This window comes from Gymnoscopelus braueri (assembly GCF_963280865.1).
Source record: "Gymnoscopelus braueri genome assembly, chromosome: 16".
In the NCBI taxonomy this organism is placed as follows: Eukaryota; Metazoa; Chordata; class Actinopteri; order Myctophiformes; family Myctophidae; genus Gymnoscopelus; species Gymnoscopelus braueri.
Window position 1 is genome coordinate 43,281,697 of NC_137616.1, and position 16,383 is coordinate 43,298,079.

The 16,383-nt window shown below is 39.7% G+C and overlaps 2 protein-coding genes across 2 annotated transcripts; both read left to right on the forward strand.

Annotated features, from left to right (window-relative positions):
- The first annotated feature begins 1,279 nt into the window (after nt 1–1,279).
- LOC308103766 (C-C motif chemokine 4-like) lies at nt 1,280–3,448 on the forward strand. The gene is made up of 3 exons (XM_080453925.1): nt 1,280–1,418; nt 1,572–1,686; nt 2,629–3,448. Exons 1-3 carry the CDS (start codon nt 1,334–1,336, stop codon nt 2,699–2,701), a joined length of 273 nt encoding a protein of 90 aa, XP_080310051.1. The 5' UTR covers nt 1,280–1,333; the 3' UTR covers nt 2,702–3,448.
- Nucleotides 3,449–9,017: 5,569 nt separating this feature from the next.
- On the forward strand, nt 9,018–14,312 carry LOC308102987 (uncharacterized protein; the record flags this gene model as incomplete). The annotated part of the gene is made up of 3 exons (XM_080452840.1): nt 9,018–9,338; nt 13,099–13,203; nt 13,765–14,312. The coding sequence occupies exons 1-3, from the start codon at nt 9,107–9,109 to the stop codon at nt 14,310–14,312; spliced, it is 885 nt and encodes a 294-aa protein (XP_080308966.1). The 5' UTR covers nt 9,018–9,106.
- Nucleotides 14,313–16,383: the final 2,071 nt, after the last annotated feature.

The window sequence follows — 16,383 nt, forward strand, 5'->3', positions numbered from 1 at the left end:
CGAACGTTTGAATGACGCATGTGTGGCCACTTTCTGTGTAATTGTGTAAGGTGTGAATTCTGTATAGTTCACACTATTCTGCTTATTTCCTCTCTGTCGCCTGAATGACTGCTGCCCTGTTGCACAACACTCATCATGAGGTGCATCAAGTGTCTAGTCCCATATCTAGACCCTCCAGAAAAACGCGGGCAAAAATCCTTGGTTATGCGGTCTAAAAGTCTTGATTATGCGGGCTAAAATCCTTGATTATGCGGGCTAAAATCCTTGATTTTGCGATGAAATTTTTGCAATTTTATGCAGTGAGATTGCGGGAAGTTGCGAAATACGCGGAAAGTTGTAAAATATGTGGTATCCCCATGCACACTACAATAGGCGATATTGCACAACATGAGCTCTTATTTGAATCTCATATATTGCAGGAATTACTGCGAGTAGCAGGAATTACTACGAGTTGATGATGTGTGTGTTAATGGTTTCTTTCTGCCATTATGACTCACACAAACCTGCAAACAGGTTTTTTTCATGTTCTCAAAGGCCTACATAATGCTTCCTCTAACCACAGGCGAGAGGGGTTTTCATATATGGCGTGGAACCTAAGGGCCGAGCCGCATAGAACGAGTGTTCATCCACGCGAGTGCGTGCGTGCGTGCGTGCGCGTGCATGTGTGTGCGTGCGTGTGTGTGTGTGTGTGTGTGCGCATGAGTGTGCATGAGTGTGCGCGCGGGCACACTCATGCACACTCATGCACACTCATGCTGGACTTTTACTTGTAACAGAGTATTTATTCATTGCATTATTGTACTTTTCCCACCACTGGTTGTTTGTGATTACAGCTCTTTGGGTTGATTGGTTAAATGGTGATTGTTTTATTTGGTCTTTAGATCTAATTATCAAGATGTTCTCCTGCTTTCCAACTTGTGAAGCACTATGTCACGGTCAATGTTTTTGAAAGGCGCTCTACAAATAACATGTATTTACTTACTTGCAGCTGAAGTTACAAGGCTGACTTGTTTGAGGGATGGATAGTCAGAGAGAGACCTTAGTGTCAAGGAGGCTCTGTTTCCTGTGTGTGTGTGTGTGTGTGTGTGTGTGTGTGTGTGTGTGTGTGTGTGTGTGTGTGTGTGTGTGTGTGTGTGTGTGTGTGTGTGTGTGTGTGTGTGTGTGTGTGTGTGTGTGTGTGCAAACACTGTTTCCTTAATACTAGAAACAACACCCCCACCCCCGACATGTATCCACCCACCTACACTACCTAAGACATATAGACCCATGAGACAGAGAGAGAGATCGTTACAACTTCACAGGTATAGACTGACAGACTACAATCATCTTAAAGATGACAATGGGGATGAAGAAGATACCAGTTGTTCTAGTGGTCTGCGTGCTGCTGTTCTCAACTCTGGATGTCCTGGCACAACAGAGTAAGTAAACTGTCTCCACTGGTTTTAATCATGATGGAGACCATTGTTTTAAATGCTGATCAAAGTTGTCTTGTTATTTACTTATTTGTTTGTTTTTCTTGCTATTCCACTTTGTGTCTCTGTGTCTCATCACACTCTGTCTCTCTCTTCCAGACAACGCCGCTCCTCCAGGTCAGTGCTGCTTCAACTTTTACCCCCATCGCCTGCCTAAGAACAACGTGGTGAAATTCCAGCGCACCAACATTCACTGTCGTAACAATGGCGTTGTGTGAGTATTATGTTATACTTACTATTGCACACTCACCTGAAGTGTAAGGATGGCATTGTGTGAATATTAGGTGTTGACAATGGTGGACAAAGTACTAGACCAAGGGTTGCCAACTACCTAAAATTCTAATAAGGGACACCCAAGCCGGGCGTCCCTTAAATCCAAGAAAGATAAGGGATGCCCAGAAAAATATAAAATCTCACTGTATATATGGACAGTTTTTGCATATTATATGAACTACTTGCATCCATATTCTGCATCCATTATTCTGGGTGAGCATTAGCCAAAAAGTGCAGATCTACAAGCTCACAACGCGTCGCAATGCAGAGTGTTGTGAGCATGTAGATCGGCTATTTTTGGAAAAGACATGTATTGTAGACAGAAAAAAGTACAGAGACAACTCAGGTCTAGTTTACTAAGTCTAGAGGGTTTAAGTGGTTAACAACCTGTATTATTGTATATGTATATGAGCTGTTTGAACTTGTAAGATATGTGTCATTGATTGATTCCCAAAAATAAGGAACAAAGTGTGTCCCTTGTCAGTTCAATCAGGGACACGTCTTTTGGTTTCCAAATAGGCTAAGGGACGATTCCTTATTTCAAGGGACGGTTGGCAACCCTAACTAGACCCCAGTACTTTGTCAAAGTAATGATACTCCTTTACATATCACGTATTGTATTCAAAAGTACATGCTTTTAAAAATAGAGTATAAACCAGATTATATCAATTAGATTATGATTTGAGCTGCCCATTTTATAAACTGCTAAAGTTGATATGACATGCTCAGAGTGACAGCTATAATAATAATAAAATCATGTATCCATCATGATAAATAAAGCGGCAGTGTCTTGTGAGTGACCCAGTGAGGAATGATGAAACAAAATGTAAAATGACACACCCTAAGGATGGAAATCTTCTCTCTATCTCTGTCTGTTCTATAGGTTCACAATGAAGAATGGTCGCAAATTCTGTATTGACCCAACCCAGAAATGGGTCAAGGACATCATCTCCTAGAACTGACCACGGAATCCATAATCTCTGCCTCCCAGCCTCCGGCCTGGCAGAGCTAATAAGTAGAGCATACATGGGCAACTGGCGGCCCGGGGGCCATATGCGGCCCCCACCTTCACTTAATGCGGCCCGCAGGTTAATATCGGAATACTGATATATTATTGATTTCAGCTGTTACAATTCCAAACATGCAAACAGGACCTGCTTTAATTACTTCAGTCTATGTTAGTAGCTTAATGACTATAATATTAAAATGCTATTTTTTTTGTTATGTCCAATGAATGTGTATAGTTCACAAAGTTAACATAAGGGTTAGGGTTAACTAAATGCACTTGAAATGAAAACAAAAATAACTTTTCAGGATTCTAATTCAAAAATAGCAAAAAATAATTCAGGATTCCAATTAGAAAATACCAAAAAAAGCAGATGCGTTTTGAGCTTGTAGAGCTTGTAGATCTGCTTATCCGACAGTATATGCAATGTGGCCCTCTGGAGTGTGGAAATATAGCGGCCCTCTCCATCATCAAAGTTGCCCACCCCTGAAGTAGAGGGTTCTGGGGGATACAGGGGCACCTGGTACAACAGTTCCAGACAACCAGTTGGTATAGTGACAATGTTTTTCTTTATTTTTTGTATGAATCTGTGGTATTTATTTAGTATTTTCCTTTGCATTTGTGTTTTCATTATCAGTGCAAATGTGTTTATTACTTCACTGAATGTACTGCTAAACATGTATTTTAATAATCAATTGCTGAATTTGTTTTCTAAAACAATAAAATAAGCATGTTTATTCCCTTATTAATCCATATTTTGTTTTGTGTTTACATTGTAGCCTAGGTCAAGTCAAATCAAATTTAAATTTATAAAGCACATTTTAAAACAACCAACATTGACCAAAGTGCTGCAGGTACAGTAGATACAATCACAAATACAGCAAGACACACAGCTCATAGGCACAAATAAACAATACATGGACCTAGAGGCACAAGCCAATAATCAGCCACATCAGGAACATACAAACACTATGAATTAAAGAGAGTTCTTAGCCTGGACGAAAAAGAGTCAGTAGAGGTAGGAGGGAATGCTGTTCCATATAGTCTAGGGGCTGTGACAGCAAAGGCAAAGTCACCCCATGTCAGCTGACCTGTACTTAGAATAGGGGTTAGAAGGTCTGTGATAAAGGAGGGGACCAGACCATTTAGGGCTTTATAAACAAACAGCAACATTTAAAAATGAATTTTAACCATACTGGCATGCAGCCAATGGAGAGAGGCCAGGATATGGGTCATAAGTGTGTAAATACGATGTTCAGACGGATTCACAAGTTCCATATGTGTAGGAATAGTATATCTATGACTTTGCCGTTGTATTCAGTTCTCTCCAATGGCCAGCAGATGATGTCTTTGCACTTAGGGTTTACATAAATGTCATTAGGTGGACACACTCCTTTTAGTCTTTCATTCTTCATAGAAGTGGTTTGTTTGTGTGTGTGTGTGTGTGTGTGTGTGTGTGTGTGTGTGTGTGTGTGTGTGTGTGTGTGTGTGTGTGTGTGTGTGTGTGTGTGTGTGTGTGTGTGTGTGTGTGTGTGTGTGTGTGTGTGTGTGTGTGTGTGTGTGTGTGTGTGTGTGCGTGCGTGCGTGCGTGCGTGCGTGTGGAGCTGTGGTTTTGAGTGTTTACACCGAGACAGACTCACATTCAAATGTCTTTGCCCTGCATTTTTCACATCTGCCTTTTATAGCGCCACCAGGAGGCCGACTTATGTATTAAAAAAAATTGGTTATTACTCCTTTAGATTTTATCCAAATTTCACACAAATCGGGATTTGTGTAGGAGTGGCCCATGCCACAATTGCAGGAGTGGCCCATGGCCCGCGGAATCATGAACGCAGTGTCCGATTGCGGTGAAACTTTGCACGCACATTCGTACTACGTTAACAAATGCCACCCTTTCAACATTGCCCTATTATAGCGCCACCAGGGGAACGATTTTTGCTAAAATATATATATTACTCCTACAAATGTTGTTCAAACATCAAGCAAATCGGTACATATTATCATTTATAAGTATTTAGAATACATATATTGGAATTAGATTGTGGAGCTATTGGATTAGAAAGAGGGGATAAAGGAAAATATAAAATACAATAGGCCTATAACAAATATATTACAGCATGAGTAGTATATCTGAGTAGATTACGATAAAGTGCATTCAGGATGCACACACATGCAGTGCGTGTGTATTAATACATCTTTGTTCTCACCGCAAAATACTGATGACTGTTTATTTCCTTAATTCTAGTAATACCCCCCCCCCCCCACACACACACACACACACACATGTTCCACCCACCTACACTACCACCCTAAGACACATAGACCCATGGACAGAGAGAGAAACAACTTGACCGGTGGATCGACTGACAGACTTCAATTATAATAATCATAATAACAACAATGAGGATGAAGAAGATACCAGTTATTCTAGTGGTCTGCATGCTGCTGTTCTCATCTCTGGATGTCCTGGCAATAGAGAGTAAGTTTATTGGCTCGTCTGGTTTTAATCATGACATAGACAATTTTTTTTTAAATGATGATATTTTTTGTATCCCTTGTTATTCCACTGCCTGCCTTTGTGTCTCGTTCTCACTCTGTTTCTCTCTTCCAGACAGCGCTGGTCCAGCTATGTGTTGCTTCAAGTTTTACCCCCATCGCCTGCCTAAGAACAACGTGGTGACATTCCAACGCACGCACACTTATTGTGCCAAGAATGCTGTCGTGTGAGTATTAGGTTTTTACCAGTTGTGGACAAAATATACTCCCGGTGAAATATGACTCAATTACAAGTAAAAGCTGTTCAGTCAAACTTTGTACTTAAAGTACTTCAGTACTTGCGTTTAAACATACTTAGGTATTCAAAAGTACGTTTTCTTTTTAATTTCAATGCATTGCTGTATTAAAATATAGACACCCTCCAACTTAAAAAGAAATTAAGATTTTTAGGAAACTTGAATAAAATATCATTAACAGTGAAAATAGTATTGCTATTTTCACTATATTTGTAATAGGGCTTAATTCATAATGTAAGTTTTCCCTTCCTCGAAATGTAGTGATGTCAAAGGTACAATATTCAAATTTGTACTCAAAACTTTGTTTTAATCAATTTAATGTAATGTTGTCCAATCTGTATGGTAGAGTATGTTAATACAAACGTATTTGTCTCTCTGCTCTTCTATTGAGACGTTTAGATCGTGTCAAAGGTCATGTGTCACCTAGAGACAGGATCTGACACGAATTTTGACCTGATGGTCAAGATTCAGTTTATCCCCTGAGCAAGCAGGCAGGCACTATTAGCTAGTTGGTGAAAAATCCAGCACTTGCGCAGGAGACCGGGTTAAAATCCGGGGTAGAAGTAGAAAGTTAAAAATTAAGCTTTAAAGGAGTAGTTCACCCCCAAAAAATCTTATTTTCTATCAATTACACACCCCATGAAGCATTGAATTCATGGCGATTTTTTCGTTTTTGTCGCATTCCTAAGCCAATAATTTGATGACCGGTGGTCTCTCCGGTAGGAGACACAAAGAGTCTCCTTTGAGTGTCCTACCGGATACACTAGCATCTTTCCGCCGGTTATCAAATTATCACAATTATTATTATTTGTGCCAGTAATGTTTTAATTCAGTGCCTAATTTCAAATAAATATTTATTTGTCATCTTCAGAACCACATCTCTTTAAAATAAGAATCTGTGCTGTAATTCAGTGTGGTTACCATAGCCCTCTCTAATTAGTTTGGCCTAGTCAGATTAACTGAGCTGTTTTCACTCTCAAGCAAGAAGTCATTGAATGTGAGCTTTTGACGACAATTTTCACTAATGTCTTTCCTGTAATTAACCCATTAAGACCTGGAACGCATCTGTGTCACTTTTTCATTTGAGCTAAAAAGCATTATTAACCACTTTGGCTATTCAAAAATAGCAGATATACAAGCTCATAGCGCGGCACTCGGTGCCGCGCTATGAGCGGCCAAATACATATACATTTTGGGGGTCCTTGACCTGATAAAGTTTGAAAACCACTGACCATAGCATCATCATCAAGTTTTTTCAAAAAACTGTTGGGATTTAGAAGACATTTGTAGAATCGGGTTCAGGTCGTTAAAATGCAGAAGTCACTTAAAGGAGAATTTCGGACTAGCCTTTTTCTTACCTTTTTATGATGTGATTATGTCCTAGGACGAGTGGTACAGTAGAAAAATGTCATAACTCCATCCTAAGTGGACGGTCCATGTGCTAGATCGCGTATTTTAATCGCGATTTTATATATATATGTTTTTGTTTATATGACGTTCATATTGACAGAAACCATAGCCACAGTGGGCCACTACAGCGGCCAAATGGGCCGCTGTAGTGTTTAGGCTACAAGCTGACTTGGATGAAATCACAGGTGAAATCTCGTCTTGCGAGACTTCCGGAGGGGCACAGCTAACACAAACACTGTGGCTAGGTTTCTGTCAATATGAACGTCAGATATCAACAAATTAATATACGGGATCTAGTGCACGGACCGTCTGCTCTGGTTTTCAGCTGGGGTGGACTCGGGATGGAGTTGCTATTATGTCCTAGGACCGTCCTAGGACATAATAACATCATATAAAATAAAGGAAAAAGCTCGTCCGAAATTCCCCTTTAAGTCACTGTGATGCCTTTGAGATTGAAGCTCCAGCCATCCGTGGCCCAATAATGAACAATCTTTCATTTCATTTTTGTCACTTTTTTTTTCACGTTAATCCAAAATTGAGGTCAACTGCTCAGCATTTCTATACTGTCCGTGTTATAGGATGTTTGTGTAATTGTATCATGCAGTCCACCTGTATGGAAGCACATGTCTTATGTTACCCCACTCATTTATTCAGGTTTTAATTTTACCACTTGAGCCCTAGTCCTTATCATGGGGAGAACATTTGCCAAAAATGACCGTTTCATTGTAGATTGCTTATTTTCGGCTAAGAGATTTGATGTAAAGGGAAAAAGAGCAGACCACGTATAGAGCCAATTAAGGTCAAGTTTACTAAGTATTGAGTATTTAAGTGGTTAATGTAATGTGCAACAGACCAGATTTGCTGGGGGGGGTGACCCGTGCCTCTGCTTTTGATATCCCCCATCTGATCATTCATCTTTTATCATAATTATAATAGATAAGAAGAAGAAAGCCTGCAAACTGTTCTCAAGCTAAAAAAAAAACCTAACTCTTTATTTATGCAACGTTTCGACCTTCTAGGTCTTCATCAGGCAAATATTGATAATTTGCTTGATTAAATACATAATCATAATTATAATACAATTATAATACAAATAATCATCTGCTCAGTGCATTCAGGATGCACGCACAGGGTTACGATAGAGGTATTAATATAACTGCTGTCAGCTTTCCGTTCTCAAAATGAACCACATGCAGTTCATTTCCTTAATTCTAGGTACCTACAGTAGTCATATGTAAAGTGCAATGCACACACATTCACTTATTTGGTGGTGGAGAGTGGTGGAAAAAGCACTGCATTTTTTTTACTTAAGTAAAACTATCAATACCACAATGTAGAAGTACTCTGTTTAAAAGGCCTGTGTTCAAAATGTTACTTGAGTGAAAGTACAAAAGTATTGGCATCAAACTATACTTAAATACTGAAATGTTTGAAAAAAGCAGATCTATAAGCTCACACTCGCGCTGTGAGCTTGTAGATCGGCTATTTTCAAATAGCCTGGTTAATGTATGTTTTATAATGTAATAATTTATATGCAAAGTAATCAAATAATTGTAGTGGAGTAAAAGTATAATACTTGCCTCTGAGATGTAGTGGAGTAGAAGTAAAAGTATTGAAAATGGGAAATACTCCAGTAAAGTAAACATTTCTCAAAAGTGTACTTAAGTACAGTACTTGAGTAAATGTACTTAGTTACTTTACACCACTGGTGGTGGAGAGCGCTCTAACATTTCTCATCATAGGATAAAGATGATCACCCGCTGTATTGATTTGCAGTGACCAAGTGACCACATGCCAAGGACCCCTTGGCATGTCCACGTTGGGGGTCCACGTGTGTGTGTGTGTGTGTGTGTGTGTGTGTGTGTGTGTGTGTGTGTGTGTGTGTGTGTGTGTGTGTGTGTGTGTGTGGTGGGCGTGTGGGTGGGTGTTTATTTCTGCCTTACACTTCCTTATTGCAACAGATTGCACGCAAACCCCAACAGATATACTGTACATCACATTTTTGCTAAACAGGTTTAATTCTAGCAGTAATCATGCAATGATGATCGTGGGAGATATAGCTAATCAAGCCGGGAGAGGAAAATACAACATACTGTAGTGTACAACACTATTTGTGGTAAAGAGTTATTTTTCAGGACTATAATACCGGTAAGATGTCTAAACATATTTATGCCGCGCCAGACCCGACACAGACGGTGATATATAAAGAAAGAAGACCGAGAGATGGAAACAGAAGCCACAGAGGTGACACTGTGGACAGGGGACAGTTGAAGCTGAGGAGACTGGAGGAGAGAGGGGAGCACATCTACGAGAGCCTGGATGATGTTAGAGGTCGTGACACCATTGCTGGACCAGAGGAGGTCACAGTAAGAAGACAGCCTCGGGGTGAGTTTGACAAAGTTGTGAATTGTTGTGAAGGTGATTTCTTGGTTGCAAAGTGGAAAAATAGTTTAACCCTTGCATTGTGTTAGCAAACTGCATCCACTTGTGGTGTTAGCGTGTCAAATTTGACCCGTGATTTAAATCAGCCCAAAATACAAAAAAAAGTAGTAATAGCTGACTTGTAATGCATTCATATCCATGTAAACAGTTTTAAAAATATAATGTTGGGTTAGGGGTAGGGTTTCATCTTTCAATATATCTCGTTTTCTATTATAAAAATGTTAAAATTCACTAATTAAATTTCCTATAATGAAGGCAATGGATAATGATGTTATCTAGCTATAATAGAATAATTAAGAATAATAATTAGAACACACCTCCAAAAAAAAAATATTAAAAAATGCTTGTTTTCGTTTTTTTACTTTAAAAAAATGTTAATATTATTAAAAATAGTGACACTAGTGGTGCTAGGGTCCGAAATGACCCGTATACCATAGAAGGTAAAAAGTCATTTATTTTTCATAAACTCAAACTTTGTTTTACTCCTGATAGCAAATGCTAATTGAGGACAAGTCTCTCTCACTCTCAAACATGTAAACATTGAATATTGACAATTTGGGGGGAATTGAGCCACACTTCTCTGCCGGGTCATTTCGGACCCTAACACCACAAGTGTCACTTTTTTTTATAGAGACCATCAGAATTAATTAAAATGATGATAAATAATGTTGTTGCGTTAAAATGGCTATTTCTGAGGATATCATGAAGCCTCGTTCCAATAAAGAAATGTAAAGGGTACTTTTTACCTATTTAAACTTGAAAACGGGTAAAAAATGACCCTTACACAATGGAAGGGTTAATGTACAAAATGTCTTTCCTGCAGCAGGAAAAGATGATTTCAAGGCAGCTTTAACTATACAGCACCTTTCATACACCTGGCCGACTCAGTCCTTCACAGAATAAAAACATGTAATGAAATGTGATGCAACAAATAATAAAATGTGAAAATAAAAAACAGCACAGCTCAACTGAAGCCCAGGCAACACCTAACTGTTATTAGCCATCAGGTAGAGTAGGCAGTGTTGAATATTATTATTTTTCAACTTAAAGCAGGCACTATGTAGTTTGGGGCCACTCCATGGCCACTTTGGACACGAATAGCCAACGTCTTTGACTTCATTACCCAAGCTTCTCTGCAAGCATGTCCAGCGAGGACGCGCTGTGATTGGCCAGTCGTTGCTTTGAATGGCAGTTGTGGTGCCTTAGCACAGTGTATATCAACCCTGGCAAACGTCCCAATTTTGGGCCGGGGCTACTGCTGAGGTGTGCCGCGCCGTTTGAAGGAGGTTTGAAAAAAAATCATTTTGAAAAAAAAAAAAAAAAAGAAAAATTGATTTTTTTTTTAATTTATTTTTTTAACAATAATAATAATCAGGCATGCAAACAGCCCCGAGGTGAAATGGGTGACAACATGCTGTTTTTTTCCGGGTCAGGTGTCACACTATTGCCCTATTTGGATTCAAAACGGCTAGTGGAAGCTGAAAAGCTACAAGTTTGCATGTCTGAATAATGCAAAAACAGAAATATTTGTTTGCATTTGCTTTTTTTCTCCCCCATATATTTTCATGATAAAAAAGTGCGTATCGTATCGAAATCGTATCGAAGTTGTGTGCCCAATATCGTATCGTATCGTTTCGTGAAATGTGAAAATCGGCACACCCCTAGTGTGTGTATATAGATATACCGTATATATATATATAATTATATATACCGTATATCTAGGTGTGCCCTGGGATTTTTTGGCTATGCCAGGTGTGCCTTGGCACAAAAAAGGTTGATAGACACTGCCTTAGCAAATGCCAGGATGAAACTTTGTCTCCCCTATACATAGAAATATAGTCAAACCCCTCCCAGGGACCCCCTGAGTCTATACATTTATGGAGGGATTATTGTCATTGCTTAAACATGTAACTTTATAATTTTATGGGACATAATATGTTATACAGTATACTGTAGTTGTTGGAAAGTTACATAGTGCTACTTTAAACTTAAAAATGGCCAGGGTTCCTTCCGGTCAAAATCCCGTTACAATATTTCAAACAATTTGACCAAATTTGGAATAAGTTCCTATGGAACAATAAACATCCCAGAATGAAATTGAAAAAATTGCAGAGGCCAGTGGATAAAGGTGGCCTGGGCGTACCTAATCTCCCGCCTGGGGCTGGGTCGGCCGCCGTTTTTTAGGCGGATTTTGTTAGTTTCTTTTCGGATTTTGGTTACTTTATTTCGGTTTTAGGGTTAGGGTTAGGTTAGGGTTGTATTATTTAATTATTATTTTTGCCTAATTTTACTGATTTATTATCAAAATAATGCTGCGCACATATATTATATATAATTTGCACGATTACCAGAATTTACCAGCATAACATTTAGCCTACCCTAGCCTTCATTACCCGTCGCCTATGCATACACACAGCATGTTGAGTTCACTAACACTGACTGATGTGTCACCTGTGAACATTGACCCTGCATTGATTACAGATTACATGACGTCAGTGTCAGAGCACATTCAACACCCTCATTGTGCAGTAGTTCAACACCCACACTTGCTCTTCATACTAGTTGGTCATCACTACATTTTACCTCACACACATAATCTTTTAAATATTCGTTCTCATCTTGGTTAATGTGTCTTCGTCTTAGTGTCTTAGTGTCTTAGGGTGGATTCAGACTATGGTCCCGGGTGCGCACCCCGGACCGCACAGCAGATGTTGTGGTAGTGTTAACGTAGCGAAACGTTAGTTTTAGCCAGTGTCTCTGGCTGAAGTTCCTACAGTATGAATCTTATGAGATTTATTTTGCCTTGTCAGCTTTTGATAGGTGGGTTGCAGCTCTCTTGAAATTCAAATTGTCACCACCCATTTCCTGCTCTGTCTGAGTTGGACTCTCAGTGACACATTTGTGGTGAATTCCACCAAGCTGTTTTTGAGCACTTTTCCTGTGTTTGGGTACAACACTAAATAAGCAGGGCTGTTCTTGAACCTGAACCGATCTTTAGCTGTAGGATCTATAGTACCAGCCAAATCTGTGTGTACAAGTGCTAGCGTTGCTCTTTCTTCACTCTTTTTCTGCTCCAAGCTAATTTTCCATTCATGCACACTTCACATTTTATGTTAGATGTATCAGTTTTACCTTTAATTGTCGTCCCCTTGGTGACACTTTGCAACTTTAACACATCCTCATAGTAACTGTGGGCTAGAATTGTGTGCCATGTTTTAATATCATAACACCATCAACATTTTCACCTGTAACAGTGTTTAAATAGCAATCATGAAAATATGTGCAAATCTTTGAATATATAACATTTGTAAATTATGTTGTTCCAGGGAAAATGTTGTTTAAAAAACATATATGTATTCAAAGATTTGCACAAATCGTGATTTATCAAAAATAGCAGATCTACAAGCTCATAGCACGGCACTCAGTGCCGTGCTATGAGCTTGTAGATCTGCTAGTTTGAATTACCAAAGAAATCTAAAATGACACAGATGCATTCCCGGTCTGAATGGGTTGAGTCCACTGCCCGGGTCGCAGTCCACCTGGTCCTTGAATGCAAACGTGTCATCTTCTTCTCACCGCTTGTTTCACTTTATCTCACCTTCTGTCTGCAGTTTGCATCCGTGTACAAAAAACTGCACCGTGCAAATCTTGTTTTGTTGTCTCTTAGCCTCTGAAAACTTACTAGCTGTATTTTCCATTGCAGGACAGAGCTCTAAAACAGTGAGAAGACGTCACAGAGTTGTTGCTCTTTGTCTGGGAATGATGGGTCTTATGCTGCTGGTTGTGTTCACAGGCCTGACCGTGCACTGTGAGTATTCCATGTCACAAAAAAAAGAAAATAAAAGAAACAAGACATGACTCAGTCATGTACCAGCATGCAGAACGGACGCTGCGCAGCATGTATGCAGAGGTGTAAAGTAACTAAGTACATTTACTCAAGTACTTTACTTAAATTTTGTCCTATATATATTACTCTGTGTCACGGCGATTTGAACCGACGGCAGGTGTGTATAGTAGCCTCAGAGGCGAGAGGCGTGTCTAGTACCATAGCTTGGGAGGACGAGACCGCCCGTTCAGAGTATGGGAAAGTATCCCCATTGGCAACTACAAAAGCTACTACAGCATTAACCTAAACCTTGATATCTTTTTGACAACATTTTTTACCTATTTCTCATTATTAGAGGCTTGTTATGAGTATTAATACTTGCATTTCCAAAGTACAATGAAGAGGTGGTGTTAAAATGCACATTTAAAAAAATGTATCATTGCGGCTTTCTTTTTCTCAAAACAACTTTTCTACAGATGCTTGACCTCATCATGAACAGTAGCAACAGCAGTGTTTATAATCACAATGTTTGTTCCTTTGCAGATAAATTAGCCTATGAACAGCTACAGATCAACTACAACAACCTCACACAGGAGAGAAATGAGTTACAGACCCGCTATGACAACATGAGATATGAGAGAGATATCCTGACCATACAAAGAGACAACCTGACCATAGAAAGAGACAACCTGACCATAGAAAGAGATGACCTGACCATAGAAAGAGACAACCTGAATCTGGAAATATACAACCTGACCCTGGAAAGAGACGAACTGGCCCTCGAAAGAGACGGCATGACCCTTGAAAGAGATAACCTGACATTGAAGAGAAAAGATTTACAGACCAAATACAAGTACATCACTCTGGAGACAAGAAAGTTACAGACCAAATACGAGGACATGACCCTGGAGACAAACACTTTACTGACCAAATACAACAACATGACTCTAGAGACAAGCAATTTACTGACCAAATTCAACAACATGACCCTGGAGACAAGCAATTTACTGACCAAATTCAACAACATGACCCTGGAAAGAAATCAGTTGGAAGGCTGGAGTTTAGGTGAGAGAGGTTACAAACAGTTTTGAAGAATTATCAGTGTATTTACACATTCCTGACATAGATTTGTAAAATTTGCTGTAAATAATTCAGCCTAGGGAGTGACAGAGTGTAAGTGTAATGACATTCTTGAATGCAGGTGCAGGTTTCAAGGGTGTTTAATAAGGTCCAGGCAAGGTACCAGTGGGAAAGGCAAACACGTATTAGGCAAAGTTCAGAGATACAATAAACAAGGGCATACACGGACGGTACCGTGTGGAGTTGATAGTGTCTAAAGTCAAACAATATTGCCTGAGGTAGAGTGGAAGAGGGGGGTATATATAGGAGCGGACTAATGAGGAACAGGTGTGTACTGTGTAAGGTTAATAGGCTGGAGATGAGGATCTCTGGAATTAGGGTGTGGGTGTGGTCCTGACAGTAAGCTTCATAACATCATAGCCTTGTATTCAAATATGGCCTCAACAATATCACCTTAAATAATACAATACACACCTAGAAAAAGTGCTCCTCGGAGCACAGGTCTCCGCCAGGTCAGGTAGGTTATTGTTTGTGCGGTGGCGCTATAATAGGGCAATGTTAAAGGGTGGCATTTGTTCTTCAACATAGTGCGAATTTGCGTGCCAAGTGTCACCTCAATCGGACACTGCGTTCATGATTTGTGGCATTTTGTTCAAAACAGGCCACTTCTGCAAACTTTAGATGTCAATGTTAGCCAATCAGGATGAAATATGAAAAATCAAACAGTTCCATCTTACTCACATGACTATAGAGATCATGTGTACCGATTTGTGTGAAATTTGGATAAATTCTGAAGGCTTAATATCCAAAAATGTGTTTTACATAAGTGGGCCTCCTGGTGGCGCTATAAAAGACAAATGTGAAAAATGCAGGGCAGATGTTTTTCCTTGGCCTCTACGGAGTGTGCGTGCAAAGTTTCATGCAGATCGGTGCAGTTATAGTTAAAAACACAAATCAGCCTTTTATAGTGCCACCATGAGGCTGATTTAGAAAATGTAGAAAAACATTGTTCCTCGGCGTAGTGGGAATGTGTGCGAAATGATTTGAGGCATTTTGTTCAAAACGGGCCAATCCTGCAAATTTTGGAAGCCAACCTTAGCCAATGAGGATGGAATATGGGAAATCGGACAGATCCGTGTTGATCACATGACTATAGAGATACTGTGTACCGATTTGCATGACGTTTGGATAAAATCTGTAGGAGTAATATAAAAAAATGAGTTTTGCACAAATCGGCCTCCAGGTGGCGCTATAACAGGCCCATGTGAAAAATTTGAGAAAGAGGTTCTGAATTGGCATCCAGGGAGTGTGTGTGCACAGTTTGGCAGCGACCGGGCCAACGGTGCCGGAGATTAGCTGGTAACACACGGACAGGACACACACACGGACGGACGGACGGAAGGACGGACGGACAGGGGGTAAAACATACTCTCTCACCATGCCTTTCGGCCTGGCGGAGACAATAATAAATGAAATCTTAAAGGAGAATTTCGGACAACGTTTTTCTTACCTTTTTTATGATGTTATGATATCCTAGGACGAGTGGTACAGTAGAAAAAAACTCCTTCCCGTGTCCACCGCAGCTAAAAACCTGCGCCTATGGGACTCGCTCTAAATCACGTATTTTAATAGCTATTTTTAAACTTTTTTTTAGCAAGACTTCCGGTGGGGTGCCGGAAGTCTCACTAAAGCGAGACTTACGGTGGGGTGCATTCAAAACAATCACGTTGCATCGTGTTCAGTCACTATGAACATCAGATCTCAACCAAAAAAATAAAAATAAAAAGGTATTAAAATACGTGATTTAGAGCAAGTCCCATAGGCGCAGGTTTTTAGCTGCGGCGGACCCGGGATGGAGTTATGAAAATGTTCTACTATACCACTCGTCCTAGGATATCATAACATCATAAAAAGGGAAAAAAAGGTAAGAAAAACGTTGGGCAAAATTATCCTTTAACAAAATAACCAGATTTTTTCAATTGTAAACTATATGATCTGCATAGTAGTGTATATCTGTCTGTCATTTAATGTCACTATGAATTCAGTACAAAAGGACCCCATTTGAAAAAAGCTAGGCTTTCA